General features: G+C 42.3%; 1 protein-coding gene across 1 annotated transcript; it reads left to right on the forward strand.

Annotated features, from left to right (window-relative positions):
* The first annotated feature begins 9,101 nt into the window (after positions 1-9,101).
* LOC124647125 (RRP15-like protein) lies at positions 9,102-12,983 on the forward strand. The gene is made up of 8 exons (XM_047187109.1): positions 9,102-9,578; positions 9,679-9,780; positions 9,879-9,960; positions 10,094-10,113; positions 10,641-10,689; positions 11,949-12,028; positions 12,711-12,803; positions 12,882-12,983. Exons 1-8 carry the CDS (start codon positions 9,102-9,104, stop codon positions 12,939-12,941), a joined length of 963 nt encoding a protein of 320 aa, XP_047043065.1. The 3' UTR covers positions 12,942-12,983.
* Positions 12,984-21,629: the final 8,646 nt, after the last annotated feature.

Here is a 21,629-nt window from a genome sequence, read left to right on the forward strand (position 1 = left end):
TAAGTTCGAGCTCTCCAGAATCATTAGATTTGAATCGTGAATTGTGATTCATGCACCTGAGGATTGCACATGAGGTTGCAATTACATACGCAATTGCACACAATATTTTCAAGTTGCACATAAATTGCACATGGATTTAGATGATATCATCTGATCGCTAATTACCTTGATTATAGGTCAATCGAGAATTTGTCACATTCTTTACACGTTAGACATATCTTAGGGTCTAAAAAGGGCGATGACAGAGCAACACACACTACCCTCTCTGAATGGTGCCGGACCCAATGAGGATGTGGACACAAGGAGAGCTCTCGCATTTGGAGGCGGGCTCTCAAAATCCAACATCATAGATTTTCGAGTAAACCCTTGTATATGGTCGTTATTAAGTTTATCTTTTGAAAATATAGATCTCCCTAACATATCCAAGTTTACTGATGATTTTTATTTCCATTAGGTTGAATGCAAGGATTTGGATCGGTTTTGGCATCTTTTCAGAAAAAAAAATGAGATAAGTTTGGGCTGAAGCTTTTGTAAAAATACGATTGCAACATAATGTATAAAACTACTATTTATTACTCTATTTCTCTTTCACAGAATGTTCATGTTTTATGCTCATAGTCACTAGAAAGTAAGTATCAAACTTTTGTGCCAAAAATTCTAGATTGATTGTTTTACGAGCTTGTCCTTCAGTTGACGAGCACGTGTGAATTTGTTATCTTCCTTTCTAAGGACTCCAATCCCCCAGGGTCGTGTATCAACAAGTGAATTTGTATTTTCAATCTCCTTTGACTGTGGATAGCCTATTTTCGGGTGATGTTCGCAAAAAGAACAAAGCACATTCCGACTTGGATTTTTCAGTTATTTGAGACTTTTTGAATGGTTGTGTGCATCTTAACTAAGCAGAGCTTGGGTGTAATTATTTTTTATGAGTAATAAAGCGCCTATTATAAAAAACCATTATTGAGCGAGGAAGGAAATCTGTCTGCCAGATTGTCAAGAAATAGCAAGACTGAATAACTTCATATACAGAAACAAACAGAAGAAACGAATGGGAACTTATGCCGAACATTCTTGGGACATTTTCTTATGTTGGCTTTTCTACAGGTAGTTTGTAATCGTTGCTTTCCTTTGAATCATTGGAAGTACTCAATAATTGACGGGTGTAGTCAGCTACTGACCCCACGCATGAATGAGAGTCGACCTATGCGCCGCGTGATCTTGGGCGTTTTCTATGCAAAGACATAAAGCGAATTCCATGGTTAGGATTGGTCCCCTTCTTCAATCATTAACCTTGCTATTTCAGTGCCTGGCCCGGTACGGCTTCATTTCTATCATAATTCATAAGCAACAAATGGAAAGCTTGAGTTATGCACTAATTTGTGCCATGGTGAGGATCGAAGCAAACACTCAAAACAAGCAAATCATCATACTACAAGATAGTCAAGACAGCCTCCTCTCTTTATACTACTAGCTTGGACATGCTAGCATTTGATTATGGTACAAATTATAAAACACTGTTCACTCATTTAAGCCCGCGTGTACTTATATATCTAAAACATTTTATAATTTATAACGGAGGGAGTATAATATAAGGGTTCCCTCGACTCGCGTTAGTTATCAGAAACTACACTTACTGGCTAGCTTGAGTAGATGATTTCTTTGGTGCGTCAGAAATTCCGCTTCCGGCTAGTGATATAATGACATATCCATGAATACAAATAAATATTATGTGTTCTCTAAAATGTACTGTATTCTCTCGGTTTTTATATGTAAGGCGACTTCATATTTGAAGAAAAAACTTTGACCAATAATTTAGCTCATAAAATATAAGTTATATGACAGCAAAAATGTATTATTGGAAATATTTTTCAAATATGAATCCAATGTTAACTTTTGGTGACACATAACTCATATTTTGTTGTTTAAATTGTTAGTCAAAATCCCACCTTGAAATGTGTGGTTGCCTTATATTTTGGGATGGAGTTAAGTATTACATCCGTGTCTGCATGATGGTCCATTATCAGACCATAATCCAGCAACTGTCCACAAGTACCATTATATCCCGCAACAAACTGGGAGGCTCCACAGAGCACAATCCGATATGATGGTGCTACTCATTATTTTGTTCGTCTCATGCATGGATTCGTTGGACTGACCGATCGTGATTTGGGTGCAGGGAAAAAGAAGAGAGAGGGGAACAAGCCAAGCCATACCTAACACAACTTGGATTTTGCAGGCGAAACCGGCGCCCGTGTTGCGCTGTGTTCTGCTCTGTGGCTCGGTTGCCTTTTTGTTTTCTGGTCGCATGAGATGAGCCAACCCCACTCTGGCTACATTCATGGTGCTGATAGAGCGATAGTGGTAGTGGATTCAACCATGGATCGATCGTGGTTCCGTTGGATGTGGCTCTCCATTAATTCGCCCTGTATATTCCAGTTCCACCTTTTAAACAGACGCATCATTATAGAATCATGGTTATGATCAATTGATCATGTTATATGAACTTGCATAAGAGTACTTCCGTCACCCAAAAAGAAACTTTCTTAAGAGTTGATACCAGCTGCTGTCTAGCACCTCAGGCGGTGTGCCATCGGACATTGGTTTAAACTCTCACTGTACAAATACTTTGTGCCGGACCAGGTTTCTTCAGAAAGATCACATAACCTTTATCTCATATTCATATACTTTCACGAGAATGGCTAACTACCAGTAAAGGTTCATGGAGGATTGAAGGGGCTACTGTCCACTGTCCACACTGTCCACCCAAGCGTAGAGGGATGGTACATCCACTTAATTCTATAAAGAAACAAAAGGTTAGCAATTTAGAAAATGTCAAATAAATACAATAAAATATGGTCCTTGTTTAAATAAAAAGTTTTAGTAAACATGCTTTCCAATTTTATCCGATTACTTCAGTTTTACAGGATATATATAGGTGTTATGCATTTTGAAAAAACCTATCATCCCCGATAACATTTTTGCAACAATTTCTTACGGTTCATTGTTTTTATAAGTTAGTTATAGTTGCGCCGAGATGTGAAAATTCATAGTATCTCTGATAATATTGAGCGATAATTTTAGGTTTTCCATGTTCGTACATCGCTTATTTAACATGGATGTCATGCTAGCACAACCCCAGCCAAGTCATCATCAACACCGATTTTCATTGTCACAGAGACCAAATATATACGATTGTCGTGCTTGATAATCCAAGAATTAATACCAGATACGGGAAACGAGAGACCAAGTCAGAATTTCATTTCAATAGCCGAAAGATAGAAAAATGCATTCCTAGCTAGTATTAGCCACAGGCTAGGACTCGAACAAGAACCTCCAGCGAGCATAAGCGAACCTAATGGCCAGCCATACTAGTTTCGATCAGATCGAAGGAGGCACCTTTATCATTTTCCAATCATATGCATTTTCTCAAAGGAATTTCTCCTTGGCCATGAGAGATGCGTGCGCTAGGCATTAAAGCCAAGCCAGCAAACTCCACCTAGCTAAGTCGTTACTCGAGATCGCATCAGAGCGTGTCTTATAGGATGGCTAGAGAGAAATTGCATATTAGTTAGTGGTCAGGGAATCAGTGTTAACGACTTCAATAATGTAGTGCATGCGTTAATTTCAGTGACCCATCGTTAATTCCCGGTGCCTACTGTGCCCAATGACAAGAAAATTCATCTTCCTAGTAAGCAGAGGTTAACAAATAATACACACAGTGGGCGTGGGTAGGATGAAGAGGAATAAGCTATTCATCTTTTGCTTAGGAAAACCTTGCTACTTATAGAAAATTCGGATGGTAAGCACGGATCTGAACTCACACTCCTCCGGTAGATCAATAGATAAAAATCACATTTGTTAATGAATTTGGTACTTGGGTAGGTGAGGGGCTATGAGAGCGTTATTCATCAGTCATCACTTATAGGTCACTTGTTATAGGGTTGTGTTAGGGTGCCAGAGTTGCAACAGACTTTGCCTAGCACTTCTGAATAATGAATTTCCTCTTTTTTCTAGAAAAAAAAATCGAGTGAGCTAAAGGACATACTTTCTAATTTTATCCGATTCCATGTTTTTACAAGATATTTCCCTTTCTAGGTGTTAGGGCATGTACAATGGTAGAGAAGGCATGCCTTCCCTTACCCCGCCACATCAGTTAGAGAAGGCATTAGATATAAGTCATACAATGCATTATCTCTTACGACCATCTCTGCCAATTAATATTAATAATTAAATTTTGGTAGGAAATTTGTTGCTAAGGGAAGACATATGTGATACAATAAAGAAAACAGTCTTTCCTTATTTCGTAAGAGATGACCCCTTAGCTAAGGGAAGACAGCCTTCTCTCACTTCATTCTCTCTCCTCCAACTAAGCAAAAAATTGACGTGGCATCCCTATGGGAAAGCTGACATCACCCCATTGTACGTGCCCTTATGCATTTGAAAAATCCTTATCATTTACAATACCATTTTTTGCAACAATTCCTTATGCTTCCTTGTTTTTACGAGATAGTTATAGTTGCCATGAAATGTGAAAAATCATACCATCTCTAATAATATTGTGCAATAATTTTAGGTTTTCCATGTTCGTGCATCGCTTATTTAACATGGATGTCATGCTAGCAAAACCCCATCCACGCCATCATCCACGCAGAGGTGATGGTCAGGGAGACCAGATATATATGGTTTCCGTGCTTGATAATCCAAGAATTAATACCAGATACTGAAACCGGAGGCCAAATTCGGACTTTCATTTCAACAATCGAAAGAGAGAAAAATGCATTCCTAGCTAGTATTAGCCATAGGCTAGGGCTAGGGCAACAACCTCTGGCGAGCATAAACGAACCTGATGGCTAGCTCCAATCAGATGGAAGGAGGCACCTTTATCATTTTCCAAGCACATATACATTTTCTCAGAAGGAATTTCTCCTTGGCCAGGAGAGCGACGTGCACTAGGCATCCAAGCGCGTGCGAACAAGGCACAGCCTCAGCCTCACCCTCAGCGCACCGGCATCTACCCTAGCTAGCGATGGACGTCCGCATCGGCGAACGTACGTGCGTACGCGTGTGATGTGACGACGGCGATGGCAACGATTATTTGCGGTGTTGGGCGGAGGCTCGTCAACGTCAACGTCGCCACCGGCCTGCCGGCGAGCGACGGAGCGAGTGAGCCGTCTCTTCCATGAGACCCGATCCATCCATCTTTACCATACAGCTAGCCAGATGCCCTGCTCCTCTGGTTGGCATCTGCTGTCCGCCACAAAATTCTTTAAAATTACTGGCTAATTCTTTACTGTTGAATATTTGTGGACTTTGGGGAAACAAGCTCTTCCATTTGCTTAAAACAAAAGTTTCAAAGAGCACTCAGGGGTGCAATCCCCGTGTTAGCACACTCGATTCTGTCTTGTCCACTTGAAGCACATCAACATGTCCAAAAGACCTAGATTTTCAGGAACCTATTCCGAGAGCCAGAGAGATCTGGATTCTAGAGCAAAGTGCGTAAGATCGCCTTGCCTACCTATTTGTGATCGAAACATTATGGACGCGAGTGGATGGACGTGCGCGCGTATGCAATTGGTCGGTTTTCTCTTTTGATTGCTTCAAAGCAAGAAACTGAATTTACTTTCTCTCCACATATATGCAACTATGCAAGAATTAGCTGCAAGTGGTGTTATAATTCTGTGGCCACTCTCTCGCCAGGATACTCTAGAAGGAATTGGTTCCAGCCAAAAACGTCCCTTTCGGAACAAAGAAGAAAATGTATAGTATTATTACCTTCAGGTCAAATTTCCACAATAGGTGCACACTGTTTCTGATGAGATCTGCCCCTATTTAATCCACGGACTTTGCTCACGAGATCGCAAGGTCCTTAATATTTTAAATTAATGGCTCTAGAAAACAGTACCTGCTTGAATGGCTTTCGGTGATGCTAAATTGTTATTTTTTCTGTCCGCGGTCGGCTGGTGTTTGTTATAGAAGTGGAGAAAGAAATAGCTGTTGCATTGCTGGGCGTTAGAGAGACAGAGACCGATGCTTCTGTGGAAGCAGGAAACAGATTGGATTGGATCCTGCATGCATGGATGGATCCAAACTCATCATCCTCTGCCTACCTGCCCGCCCTCCTCCTACTTTGATCATGCTGTTGTCCATATGGCAACATCTGCTGGTAAGTACTTCAGTTGATAAGTGGTGGTAATAGTGGAGCTCAGCCTGCTACACCAATATAGGCCTAGCCCACCGCACCACCTGTACCGAAACTGTTCTCTGTCTTTTGGTGGATGCCTATATTCAACAACTATGAGAAATGTTTTGCTGAACCTTGAAATATAGCTGAACTTACGTTCAGAAAGTTATCTCATATTTTTTTAGTTGCCTGATCTATTCTATTGTTTTATTTATTTGATATAGTCAGTTTGTCAAATACCTAGCATAATTAATAGTTCAGAGGTTAAGTTGGAAAATCATAATCTGAGAAAACAACACACTAAATATTATGCAAAGTTGATCTCAACTTGTTGGTCTAAAAAAATTTGACTTCTCTCACAAGGAATTTGAAATTGTTGTAATCTGGTTATTTTATCAATAAAATGGGATTGTTTCCTTCTAAAAAGGAAGAAATACAATGTGTCTACCATTTAACATTTTTCGAGTGAGAAAAAGGACTGGAATTTGTGTCTTTTGAGTGGAGCGGTGATTTGGTATCAACAATTAAGCGTGCATGTACAAGGCATGTCTCAATCGACATGTTCATGTGCAAATTTGTAAAGCCTGCATTCAAAACTAAAGAGTAACAAAACACGAAGTAGAATACATGTCGATTCCAGCTTTCTTGTAGAATCTAATTAAATTACTCCTCATGATGTTAGCAAATTCTGTTCGGAAAATATAAGTCTGCCTCAGTTTGTTCATTGTTAGTTAGGAAATGCTTAAATACTGTCATGAAGGTAGCAGCGGCGATCAAGTATGCTCATTACCTAAGATGAATTCTAAAAGTTTGCAGCGCATCTATGAACATGACGGTGAGTTCTGTTTATATTGGTTCGTGCAGCTGAACCTAGATTTCGGAGAGTTCTCTCGCTTTTTTTTTCACAGAAAGTTTCCAGTAAGTTTAACATGTTTTCCTATAAAGGTTCACCACCATTTGCCTCGAATAAATATTTGAGAACACTAGAGTGAGAAGCAATGCACTGGTGTATTATGTATTCTGATCACTGAATAAGTTTACTGGTCCATTCCCTTGGAGAAAAAAAAAGCTCCGCGTTTCTGATCTTTTGATATTACTTCACGGTTGGAATATCTTCATTCTGAGTTGCGCCCGGATAAAAAACGTACGCTTCGGTGTAGGATTTTCCGTTCTTGTCTTTTTCTTGATCTTGAGCTGGAATGCTAGATCTTACCGTCCGCTGCATCCCCTCGCCGTCTAAGGCTCCATGGATGCTAGTTCTGAAGTATTGGCGTCCTCCTCACTTCCTCAGCGTTGGGCTGCACGACCGTCGGGATCACCGCACAGAGCTACACATTCGTGCACCACTATGAAGTTAAAAAACAGCAACAAAATCAGAGTGCCTGGGTGTATGCCTGTATGGGCCAGTGTTGACAGTTACACCCACCTAAACAATGAAGTAGGAGATGTCTCCGGTGTCGGCGGACGAGCCAGGACCCTCGCTCAGCTCCAGTGGCAGCGCGTGAAGACAGGGCCCTTGCCAAAGGAGCTTTGCCCTGAGACACAGAGCAATTACGGTTATGACTCTCCGGTCTGAAGGACCTACCTAGTGCATGTTGTAATTCTGGTCATGGATCGGTAATTCCTGATGTCTTCTATGCCCATATTTATCTTGTGCTAAAAAACATGACAAACGATGTATGAAATGGGATAGGATAGTTCTAAGACAGAGTGAGGAATGAGCTATTAATTTTTTCTACAAGTAAGCCTTGCTTAACATAAGAGACTTGAGTTTATATATAGGCGGTGACATGAAGCCATTGGTCCTCCAGTAGGTCCACAGTTACTAATCCCGTTATTAATTCAGTCCTCGGGTAGGTCGAAGGCTTCAATATCTTTATCAATTGTTTAATTTCCTTATCCTTTTACTTTTGAAATACAATCATATCATGGTTTAGCTGCGTGGATAGCAAGTTTCAGATAGATCGATAGCCTTTTTTTTTTGGCTTGTCGTCTCTGTCAGCTGTTATTCTCAAGCAACTTTCATTTCGTAAACTCGTTTTCTTCTCAATAATAAAAAAAAAATACACAGTGGGGAAAATGTATGGTCATTACCTCGTAACCCATGTCACCTGCCATCTCCTCTATTAATCGTTCATGTAGCCAATAGCTGCCACAACAGTACAAAACTTTGTTTTTCTTCTTTTGTGTTTATATAAGCCTGCGATTTGACCCTGCGGTTAAACATGCTAAAGCATACAAAACGCCTGCACGTAACACAGAGCACAAGAAATTTCAAGGATATAACTTCAGTAATAAGAAAAGAAAACATAGACTAGGTTGTAAACCAAACATTGCCCGAAGATCAAGCTGCCGATGTAAGAAATTTTAAATGAATCGCTTTTTAGCTGTACGAATGGTTGAAAAGTTCAGAAAATCCAGTCAAACATGTAAGTGATCCGGCAATAAGGAGTTTCAGAGCTCAACTATACATTAAACCAATATCACTCAAGGTAGATGATATATGTAGTCGTTTTGCTCGTAGTCCACAATTACGTTTCAGTGATAGAACTGGAAATACACAAGTCATGACTCAATTCTTACGGCCTGAATGAAAGAATGCATCATGTGACAACAAGAAGGGCCACCAGAGTCTGAGTGCAGTCAAAATGCCTTCAACAAAATGGCTATCCGGCCAAACCCTCCACTAATTTACAAATCTATCTATACAAAAGGATATGCTACTTCAGGTATTTTAAATTACGCATTGGCCTGTTAAGCCACGTGCTGTGCTGGGCCTTCGCAGGCCGGGCTCGCGTGCTTCGGGCCTTCGCACGCCGGAAACACGGCCCGTTGGTCAGAACCCAGCGTGACTTGCAAATGTAAAGGTAGCCGCCGCTCAGCCGCAAAACCTCGGACCGAACCCTAGCGAGCTCCATCCATGGCGACCTCCCCCGCCGCACCCGCACCGGCAGCACCCGCCGCCGCGGACGCCCCCGCGAACCCCCACAAGCGCAAGAACAAGGGGAAGGGAGGCGGCAACCCCAACAAGAAGAAGAAGCTGCTGAAAGGGCCGGACGACCGCCGCCGCCGCAACAAGCCGAGCGCCAAGTTCCTCAAGCTGCTCGAGAAGCGCGCCCGCGACTACAACTCCGACGACGAAGACGACGTCAAAGTCCAGCGCCAGCCGCGGAGATTGCAGCCACGGCCACCGAAGCGGCGGGACGGTGCCGGCGCCGGCGACGCTGCTCCCGATGAGGCCGAGGCCGACGCCCCCTCGTCGGAGGAGGAGGCCTCCAGCTCCGGAGGGGAGTCCGACGACGGCGAGAAGGTGGTCACGAGGTTCGAGGAAGGCTGCAGGGCTTTCCGGGTCGCCTTCACCAAGATCATGTCCAAGAGGCTCGCCGACGACCCATTGGTTAGTTACTGCTCCCCCCTGAATTCCCCATGCTTTCACATTTCTGTCACGCTGCATAGCGCAATGTCGGGACCTGACACTTGTATTCTCTTGCTATCAGGGTCCAATCCTGTCGGCGCACAAGAAATTGGTCGCCGCCAAGCTGGCCGAGGAGGCGGACGAGCACAGGTCCAAGGGAGACGCCCGCAAGGAGAAGCGCATTGTATGATTTTGCACCTCCTTTGCCTGCTCGCTAATTCGCCACGCCCTTGAATCGTGTTTGTGTTCGAGGCGTGACCTCTTGTTTTGGTGACAATGTAGGCTGCGCAGAAGGGCCATGTCATGCCCGCAAATCATGTTGACAACAAGGAGAAGATGCTAATCAAGGTTGCAACCCAAGGGGGTAATGCTCTTCTGTTCAGAGACTGTCCTGCTTTCTGCCATGTCATTTTGCATGTGATTTGTCTAATATCAAATTTCTCTAACTAATGCATTGCCCTCCCCACATTTTTTCATGGACCCTGTTGGCGATTCAGTTGTCAGGTTGTTCAATGAGGTGAGCACACTTATCTTAATTGCTAGGAATACGTGTTGCTTTTATGTTATGAATATGATTAGCCTTTCTAGGGAGCTTCAGTTGACTCTCTATCCTAAAGGAAAAGTTCATGGTTTCCTAAATTTTTTTGGGCACTCAGCAAATTATGCTCTGGAACTCTAGTTATTTTCTTCACCTCTCCCATCCGTGTCTAATGGACATCACATGGCATGCCCTTTGGGTGTATGCTCTGTTTGATTGCTGTGTTTATGCAACAAAGAGACTTGCTTAGTTCAAGCTGCAGTTAGGTCTATACTTAGTTACTTACCTACTAAGGTCCTCATTGATTCAAACGAATCCCATAGCATTTTTTTTGGAGGACATGAATCTGTAGGAGTTCTTCCTGTGTAGGTGGTTTGATTAGCAGGACTGAAATCCGTGTTTATTTTTTCTGAGGAGTCCTTTGCATTCTTTTCTGTATATGCTTTATAAAAATATTTTGTTAATGAGCTAATAAGTTGTAAAATTTGTTTTTTTTTCCTTTCCAGGTGAGCAAGCGGCAGGCTCGTAAAGGTTTGAATCCATCAAGAAGTAAAGGTGTGCCCATTTCCTTTGCGTGCTATGGACTTCCTCCATAACACTTTTAATATTCCTTTAGCTCTTTCATCTAATTGTTTGAACTTCTAAATTGTGGCTGGCTAACTTTGTAGCGTCATCATTATATCGAAAAGCAAAGCATCAGTGGGTGTGGACAACTCAAACAATTTATTGACTTGATGATAAAACATGTATAAATGAAACAGTAGTGTAGAACACATACCATGTAAAATGCCAGTTAGTCAACATCATTGCAATCATGCTATGTTTATCCAGTTAGTTCCTATTTGAGCTGGATTGGTTGCAAGGATTATGAGTCTAACGAGTCTATGAGTCTTAACTTGATTGTTCAACTAGCTTGTTCGATTTGACTAGTTCGTAGAGCTGAGTGGTCGAGCGATCAGTCATGGACTAATCTAGATTAGTCGTGGTATTTGAGTCGACCGATTCAATTTGGGCATGAATAAGTGAGGTGCTCAGCCCGCGGGATGGAAAGGTCGAACAATAGCTATTTCCAGGCTTGCCGCCTCGCCATCCACTGACCATCCGCTGCCGGCGGTGACCATAAGCATTGCGACGCCCTCCTTTCGCTGGTTCTGCTCCTATATGTTTGCCATATATGTACTAGATACTGCTTAAGTACATTTCGACTAGTCGAGCAGTAATATAGACTAGTCATGAGTTGGTACCCTGATGACTCGGCTCGATTCTCTGACTCGTACTCCTTGATTGATTGTAAACAGCGTGTGCAAATGCTTGTTAGTGAGTGAGCAGAACAGCTTATAACTTTCAGTTAAATTGTGTGGAGCGTTTTTCTCTCTTTTCTGCTTGCACTCTGTATACACCAGCGTGCACCATTGTTATGTCAATATGACATAAATTGGTGTGCAGGTCTTGTTATTTTTTAAGACTTGTAGGATAGCTGTTACTTCAATGAAGCTTGAATTTTTTTATATGAACTCTGCTATCTACCCTATAAACACCGCAATATTTCATTGGCCTCTGAATGAACAAGTAGGCATAAAGCTGCTAACATACTTAGTGGATTTGAATTTGACAACTGGACGTTTGACTTTTGTTTGAATTTTGCACACGTACTTGGAATTTAAGCAGAACTGAGAACAGTTTGAGATGTCACATCTAGTCCTTAAATGCCCTATAATTGTGCACATCATCCTTATTTTCTACATTCAGTTTTGATTCTTTACCATTTGTATACTGATATCCAAATGGGCTGATCAATTTTTTGTTCATCCTAGCAGCTTTGGCAAAAGAAGGGACACACTCTGTACCATCTAGCCAAGGACAAAAGGGCCAGGCATCTTCCAAGTTCTCTAAGGTAGTTATACCTAGTTCTTTCTTTACTAAAATATCTGTCTTCACTTTATGGGCTTATGGTACTAAGTATTAATGTTGTGTCTTCCGATTCAGGTTAGTGGATGTGCAAGTCCTTGTTGCAAAATAGTGTATCAAGCACTTGCACTAAACTTCACACAAGACTCAATTTTGAAATTAGTTTATAGGAGATAATGAATAATATGTATAGCTGAAACATGTTAGCTAGTAAATGGAAAATACTGCCATAGTGCAACTTGACATGAGCCATTAATGCAAAGCACATTGTGCAACCCTGTTTTTTTTACTGCATTATGAATCTGCGCCTGTAGTAAAGTGCAGTTTGAACACGTTATGTCTTATCTTCTTTGTTGAAGTTAGTAACTTTTAAAATTGAGGATTTGCCATCAGACCTAAGACAATAGGAGCTGCAGGATACATTGACTAGTTGAGGGATAAATAGCAGTATACCATAATTACCAGGTGAAGAGGGGATCCTAACAGTAGCCATAGTAGCATTGATTGAGTCAACTAGCAACTTAGTTAAACGGCTGGTTTAGTTAAGTAGCTGAACTATCGGTTTCTAGATATTTAGCAACGCATTTGTACTCTAATGTCGCATATATAATTGAAACCGAACCCGTGGATTTCTGTGCTTGTAATTTCTCATAATATCTGCTTATTAGCATATTGGCAAAGACGAAGATGAGCCAGGGTGGGCACCTCTACGCGACACATACATGCTTGGTACCAAATTGAAGGACTGGGATAAAGCACAGGTAAAATCTTCCTGAATTTCTTTTGTGTCACTGCAACACAGTACCTGTCGAAGTAACTAATATCTGTTTATGGTGCAGGATTCTGATGTGGCTCAACAAACTGAGGTCCCTCTGGACAACTTTTCTGATGATGAATAGGAAACATAATTCTGTTGTACTGCTGGCTGGTTGATGGGCTACAATTGAGAGGGGAAAAGCAGTGTGGGTCGATGTTTCTTGAAAGCAGGAGAAGAATGGTGCTTCTGATGGTTTTCTGTTACTAGGTTTTATTGCACCCAAGAGCGCAAGAATTCATCAGAAGGCTCTACTTTTGTTTTTCTTTCGTCGTGTATGGCTGTATGCGTGCCATGTATACGTTGCATACTTTGTATCAACAACAGAATTATTGCGAACTTTTTGTCACAGATGCTAATTGAGTGTACATTGCAAACATTGCAACTATCCCAAACCTGATGTTTCGACGCTGCAATGGTTTTGATTGCAGTATTTTATTCCATGCCGTTCCAGCATGAAAATCAAGTAAGTGTGGCTACTTGAGGTCAGAAATAAAGATAGACTGAAGGCGGATTTGGCTGGGTTGAGTCACATGAGACGGAGACGATGGTGGAGTGGTGTGCATTGGGTGCTGGGTTCGGATATACGAAGGATGGTGTGGAAGATGAACGAAACTGATGTTATATTTTTTTTTTGAAACGGGGGCAAAAGTTTTGCCCCAATCCATTAATTAAGAGAGAGTGTTTGGGCAAGATAGCCCTTACAAAACGAACCAAGGAGGGAAGACCTCACTCTTCCGGCATGATTTCACCCAAGCGTTTAGCACCCGCCAACACCCACAAGCGGACTTCTCTCTTAATCTTATCTAACAACACAAAAAAGGGGGTATGCTTGTTGCGGAAAACGCATGCATTCCACTCATTCCAAATTTCCCAAGTAACAAGAAGTGTGAGGGAGGCAACGGCTTTGCGGTTAGTCATGGAAGACCACCATTGCTTGACCGAGAGGCCCACCCATTGCGAAGGTTGAATGCCGTTGATGCCAAGCCATGTCCTTAACGAGATCCAAAGCCGAGTAGTGAACCGGCACTCCACAAAGAGATGATGCACCGACTCCAAAGATTGCTTGCAAAGGGGGCACACGCCACAATTTGACCAACCCCTTTTTTGAAGCCGGTCGGCGGTCCAAATCAAGTTTTGGAGAAAAAGCCATGCAAAGAACTTCGCTTTCGGGGTGGCCCAAACCTTTCACACCGTCTTATGCATGATGGAGAGGGTGGAACCAAGGAATTGCACCTCATAAGCGGACTTAGCCGAGTATTGCCTGTTCGCCGTGAGGTTCCAAGAGATGGAGTCCTCCACTTGGTCATCAAGGTGCACATGAAGGAGTAAGGACCAAAGCTCGACAAATTGGAGAAGGTGGTCCATAGAGAAGTCTTCATCCAAGGTGATCTTGTGCACCCAAGCATTCCCATTGAGAGCATCGCAAACCTTCCAACTTTTTCTCTTGGAGATGTTGTAGATAAGAGGCGCGACATCAATGGGCTTCCGACCTTCAAGCCAAGGGGCAGCCCAAAAGGGGGTCTTACGCCCGTTGCCAAGGGTGATGGAGGTGGCGGCATAGAAGATGTACATGTCGTCTTTGGTACAAGGGTTTGCGGCGCCCCTCCAAATCTTGGTGTTGTCGTCTGGCATTTCAGCATTCAAAAATATACTGGCATTTCATATCACAGCCTACTTCGTTGTCACAAAAGGCTTTCCAATTTTTCTCAATTCTTCAGTATCTCTATCCTGCGTACATGGCTACAAAAGAACAATTCGGGCCTACAAAACATTCGCAAACCGGCTGAGCAGAGGCTGCCTACAAAATTTTCCCTCAACCAATGTCTCTGGATTCTCATTCCATCCAAACCATGCAAGAGAAATCCACTCGACTGGTTGCTCGAGATCGCATGTTAGCCTAGCGGACCAGGTGATGCGCATTCGGCAGATCCTTTTCAAATCAGTAAATAAATGCAAAATTTCAACGTAAATCAACTACTACAAGGATGAATACTTTGTAGACTGTGGAAATGCGGCCCGATTGGGCGAACTGGTTGGCGTGCGGCGTGCCGACATTGGCTCCGGCGATCTCTAACAGCTAGGATGTTGCTTCCATCTAAAAATTTCTAACTTTTTTTCTTAGTTTTTTTTATCTTTTTGGATGTGTGCATCTGTACTGTCATTAGCATGTTGCGTTGTTGCAGAGGCTAAGTGTAATTGGTATCTTTTGATATTAATATATTCTTTTTATCGAAAAAAATATCATTTCAACAGACTAAGGATGCCGCCGCAAACCGGCAAAATGGTCGCTGGCATTTAGATGGATCGATACAGCCCTGGCTGACCAGCCGAAACGCTAATTTGCCATAATTTTGTTACTGGTGTGCATTATTAGGGTGGTTATAATGCCCCCTCGAAATTTGGGCTCCACTTTGACTATAAATTAAACATGTTAATTGCAAATTATATGTTATATAAATTATACGACTAGGTTCATATTTGAAGAAGCTTCCAAATGTATAATTTTATCGCAAATGAATTAGATTTTGTTAGTCAATTTTATGGTTAAAGTTGGGCTTAAATTTCGAGGGGACCTTATAGTAGTAATTCATAACTGAGGTAGTACTATTTTTCAAATTTTGTGTAAAAGTCAATTAGACTGATAGAGGTATGAAAGATTCTATTTCTAAAGTTATCGACTTGGCATAATGTGGTGCATCCAAGCGGCTGCACACACATGAATCATATGTGTCTGCTTTTAGAAAAAATATTATTGGTAATGACTAAATATATGTAGTTATGTTTAATTAAGATATGTATGTACAATACACATTACGTATTTAATTATCTTCTATTATGATGTACTACATAACATTTGTACTAGGAAGGATGAAGCAACAAACTAAGGTAAGATAATCAACATTTATCACCACTTCCGATGTCACACCGTCACTATGGTGACGAGAACATATTTTCTCCCCAAATATTTGCGCTCTTCTATGACCCATATATTTTCTTCTAGTCCGGAGCAACGCAGGAGTGTTATGCTAGTGTTTGATAAGCAACGAATGGGTGTGTTAATGAATCCTGGTCACAGAGTATTATTCCTGTTTTATTCTCCTGGAGAAGAAAAGGAGACTGTGCTAATGATCTTTTGATATCACTCTACTGTTCGAACGATATAATAGTATATACTGAATTTCTGCTAAAACCTGTCTAAAGACATGCATAGTGGTTACGTTTGGTGATGGCTTTTCCGTTCTGGTCTTCTTCTTGACCGTGAGCCAAGTCTTACTGTCGGCAATGACCATGGCGCCATGTATGCTGTTTCTGAGGCTGCCTCTCCGGCGTTAGGCTGCACACGCCCTTCAGGATCACACCACCTTCAGGAACACTCAGTTGGAGACGAGATAGACGAGCAGCATAGCGGCACTGCACGTTCGTGTGTCACCATCAAGTCAACGGCAACAAACTAGAGTGCCAGCTGGGCCAGTCTTGACAATTAAACTCGCCTGATCAGGATGAAGAAAATGCACTTCCTGGTGAGGCTTCACTCCGAGACACAGAGCAACTGCGGCTGTGGCTCTCATGTAGGTGTCACGCATAGTTCAACAACGCGCATGCTCTACCTATGGTACTCGATTGGCAATTCCTGGTGTCTCCTATGTCAAGAGTTGTCTTGTGCTTAAAAAGTACAGCAAACAAGGCATAAAACAGGATTGGAGAATTCTAAGATAGAGGAGCGAAATGAGGAAGATGAGTATTCATTTTTTTTCCCGCTCAATACAAAACACTCGGGATATAGGCGGAGATATGAAGTCATTGGTCCTCGAGTGGGTCAATAGCTAAGAATCATTTGGTTATGATCTTCGTCCTCCGGTAGGTCAGAGGCTTCGATAGCTTTATCAAATGTTGGTTTTTTTGTCCTTTTCTTTTAGAAGAGAAGACATTATTAATTTTATGACATCTGTACTAACATAATACACCTAGACACCAGATAGAATATTGTTACAAGGTTCAACAAATAGTATAAGAAGTCATATATTTCTATTAAAGCGCAGCATCGGATTGTAGCATCCTAAATTTACACTTTTTCATGCTATTAGAATGCATATCATGGGCATATCATCATTTAATTAATGAGCTCTTTTACAGTGATTGGCACGGAACTTTGGCTCCGTCTAATCAAGTCTGGGTTCCGTCTAATGTATTTTTTCATAGCCGTTGGTTAAAATCGGTGTGTAACTTCTATAATACTTCAACAATTCTAAACGGACGTTTGAAGATCAACTCATCAAATCAAATCATAATCTATATCTAAGGTTCCTTGGTTCGGTCCGTTAGTTCTCGCCTTCGTCCGATCGCACGGGCGCTTTCGTCTGCGGATGTTCCTTCTTTGTTATTTCTTTTCCTCCATCCCCACGTTCGTTGCTGTATTGTCCGGAAACCTATCCTCTTTTGGAAATTCTTTCGTCCGTAGTGTGGAAACCGGGAAGCGATTCGTATTAGATGCAGCAACGATTTTGAGCGGCTCCAATACAAGCCACGATTTTGAGCGTCCCCGATCCGCCCCGCTGATTCGTACCTGATGCAGTCACGATTCTGAGCGCTTGTCCACGTGAGGAGCTCAGGCAGCTAGCTATGTCGTATAACAAGAACGAGGGTGATTGGTGCCGGAAGAACACGAGCTTAGGGCCTTAGGCTGCTCGAGGAGCCTGCAACATGGAGGTTCTGATCGCATAGTACCTGAGGACAGGCCGGGAGCAGTCGGGGCACGTAGGTGGGGAAAACGGGTGCCTGATTTCCCCGCGGCAACGCGACGCCCGCCATTACCAACCGCCGTGTTTGTGAGCTAGGACGCGTTCATGGAATCACGGTCCAGGTAATGACGAGGGGAAATCGGCGTCTACGGGCGCAGACAGCCTCGCGACCGAGACCAAGGATCTATTCTGACAATAAACACCTACTTCTCTATCTGGCAGACTACCGTACGTCCTGATTGTAATAATTGATCTATGGAGAATCAGCCTCTACATATCCAGGGCCTGCGCCCGTGCAATAGCGACGAACGGCTTTTCTCTGTTACCACTTGCACTCAGCCATCCACCGGCCCTCAAATACTCGCTGGCCGGAGGCAAAGAACATACATATAATCAATATTTTATTGCTTTAAGATTTGTGTACCATGAGATGATTTGTCCGCTTAAAAGGACGTTTGTCTTTTATAATATTCGCAAAATATATTTGAGGTTCCGGTCCCACCAAATTTAGTTCCGGTCCCGCAATTTTGGTTCCGTTAGTTTGGTTCCATCTAATTATCACCGTTGGATCAGGGCAGATGGACGGTTATTAAAAATGCCAATCACCCTAAAACTTGTATTAATTTATTTGAATGTCAATTGATTGTAGTGCCATTTACAGTTATGCGAACTTGATTCAAACATATATCAAGGATGGAGACATTTTTAATGTGAACCACATTGTATATTTCGATCTTCAAAAATGAAATACGATTTAATAAGCCCTAAAGAGCAATTTTAGGGATTTATTCAAGACCTAAAAACCATTTTTTATAAACAAGATAATTGGGACCGACTTGGGACCAGGATCTTTCTGCAACTCTGCCCACTGGTGGCACTTCGTAAAGACATTGCACTTGTTCGAGAACATCTGCAGTTGTGGCTCTCCGATAGGTATGCCGTAGAGTCACACAGCGTGGATGCTGTATGTGTGGTAGTCGATTGGTAATTCCTGGTGTCTCCTATGCCCAGATTTGTCTTGTAATAAAAAAATATAACAAACAAGGCATAAAATAAGACTGTAGAATTCTAAGCCAGAGGAGCCAAATGAGGAATACGATGTTCATTTTTTACATAGATCAGCCTGCTCAATATAAAAGACTTGTAATATAGGCGGAGATATCAATTCATTGTGTCAATAGCTAAGTATCCATTGGTTATGAACTTAGTCCTTGGGTAGGTTAGATGCTTCGATTGCGTTATGAAATGTTGAAAAAAGTACAACTTCCTTCAGTGAATACCATTTACGTTCTATTGCATACGGTTCTGTTTTGGCCCAATATGTGCTATGTCTTCGCGTTACGGGCCGACTAAGATTAGGCAGACAATACATTTTTTCGGTATCGGCGCTCTTCGGCGGAAACTGCTCGCTAGCGCACGCGCGCTGCCGAGTACCGGTTCGCTGAAGGCATGGTACTTATGGGCCGGCCCATATGTGGAGCGTTCACGAGGAAAAAATTAACATAAATACGGTAAAGCTGGGATTCGAACCAGGGTGCCACCGTTTGAACTGAGACTCTTGCCGCTCCGTTGAAAAGATGTTGCTGATCTAAAACGCGCACCATCTTATTAATATATCTATAGGCGTGAGATATGGTTCCTTTCCCTTTCATATATGATTTTTCTTCACGTTTTTCTTTCAATTTTTACTTTAACATTTTTCTTCTTTCTTACATTCTTTTCCACATGTATGCCTTTTTCTTCTTCTTTTTTTTCTTTTTTCTTTTATTTTTATTTTTCATGTTTTTAATAGGATTTTTTCATCTAGGTTTTACCTTTTTTTATTGTTTCTCTAAACGTTTTTGTTCCTCACCATCTACACTCTTGTTCCTCTTTTCATAGGCTCTTGTTCCGTACCGTCTACGTTGTTGTTCCCACCGTCTAGGCTATTGTTCCCCTTCGTTCATGTTGTTGTTCCCCTCTGTTTCAGGTCGTTGTTCCTCTCCGTGTAGGTCATTTGTTCCCCTCAGTCTGGGCCGTTGTTCCTCTACATGTAGGTCGTTGTTCCCCTCTGCCTAGGACGTTGTTTCTCTCTGCGTAGGTCGTTTGTTCCCCTCGGTTTGGGTCACTGTTCCCCTCCGTCTAGTGTGTTGTTCCGCTCTGTATAGTTTGTTGTTCCCCTCCGTCTAGTGTGCTGTTCCGCTCTGTATAGTTTGTTGTTCCCCTTCGTCTAGTGTGTTGTTCCGCTCTGTATAGTTTGTTGTTCCCCTTCGTCTAGTGTGTTGTTCCGCTCTGTATAGTTTGTTGTTCCCCTTCGTCTAGTGTGTTGTTCCGCTCTGTATAGTTTGTTGTTCCCCTTCGTCTAGTGTGTTGTTCCGCTCTGTTTAGTTTGTTGTTCCCCTTCGTCTAGTGTGTTGTTCCGCTCTGTATAGTTTGTTGTTCCCCTTCGTCTAGTGTGTTGTTCCGCTCTGTATAGTTTGTTGTTCCCCTTCGTCTAGTGTGTTGTTCCACTCTGTATAGTTTGTTGTTCCCCTTCGTCTAGTGTGTTGTTCCGCTCTGTATAGTTTGTTGTTCCCTTCGTCTAGTGTGTTGTTCCGCTCTGTATAGTTTGTTGTTCCCCTTCGTCTAGTGTGTTGTTCCGCTCTGTTTAGTTTGTTGTTCCCCTTCGTCTAGTGTGTTGTTCCCCTCTGTATAGTTTGTTGTTCCCCTTCGTCTAGTGTGTTGTTCCGCTCTGTATAGTTTGTTGTTCCCCTTCGTCTAGTGTGTTGTTCCGCTCTATATAGTTTGTTGTTCCCCTTGCAATCGTGATGCGTTCCCTTGCAATCGTGATTTGTTCTGCAGAAACTAAAATAGTTACATTTTTTGCACTTTTAGATTTGATTTTGGTATTGTTTTATCTAATCAGATTATGTTTCGTTGGAACTAAATCATGTTTTTGGATGCTCTTTTTTTTTTGCTTTTTCTATGGTCCCATCCCAAGTGTAGAAGCAGACCAATTCAATTATTTATACAGATTGATACATGCATGATCACGTTAGCAAGCTTGGAACCTGGCCAGGGTCTGTACGTGGTTTTGTATGTACAGATTAGGTGACTGAAGCACACATACACATGCACACGTCGCATGCATGGATTAGGCGACCAGGAATGTCGCATGCATGAATTAAGCAGCTAGAGTACGTACACATGCATGGATTAGGCGGCCGGAAACGTCACTGCATGTACGCGACCTGACAATGCTACGTATGTATGCACTGGCTAGCGTGCCGCGTTTTCAGGCGTAGCTGCGCACTTTTTTAGTCCCACATCGGGGAGAGAAGAAGAAACACTTCAGCTTAAATACCCGCGCACGCCTGTAGTTATCAACCAGTGCTGGATGCTAGCTGGATACAGCTGTTACACAGCGACCGATTCCTGCCCGACGTAAATGGGCCGACGTAAATGGGCCGCCAAAGAATATGCCCAGCTGACTGATTCTTGTGTGAAGTGTAGGATAGAGGGCGCGCGGGCGCCAGGGAGGAGGACCCCTCTTCGGCACACCACACCGAAAGAGCCTTATGTGTGTTATGGGACGTTTTAACAGGCCCAGTCTATACTAGTGGGCTATGCTTATAATTTTCGGTTCTTTTGTCCATAAGAGCCCTCCATTTTTATCCATCTAAAGGCCTAAAATATTCATACACTCTCCAAAACTTGACAGGTATGTTACATACCTTTGCCAAATTTTGCACGGAAACACAAAAAGGCCGTCATTTGGTAGCAGGGAATGAAGGGGACGGGACAGACTTAACCTGCCAATCAGTACTCAGTAGCAGCGTCATCGGGTACGAGGAGCTCGGTCTGTTCTATGAAGGCATTAGGCATTCCGAATCACTCAATTATATTTACGGCCTCCTTTTAATATTTTTTAACTACTTCTATTTGATTCACTGGAAAGTACTCTGACAACTTATGATGTCCAGATTGGCCAAATTCAGGTTTTGGTGCATCAGATGATGATCCTGAGATCGAAACATACTAATTAGTGAAGTAGGTTATCAACATGATATTTT

The sequence above is a fragment of the Lolium rigidum genome, chromosome 4, assembly GCF_022539505.1.
Source record: "Lolium rigidum isolate FL_2022 chromosome 4, APGP_CSIRO_Lrig_0.1, whole genome shotgun sequence".
Lineage (NCBI taxonomy): Eukaryota > Viridiplantae > Streptophyta > Magnoliopsida > Poales > Poaceae > Lolium > Lolium rigidum.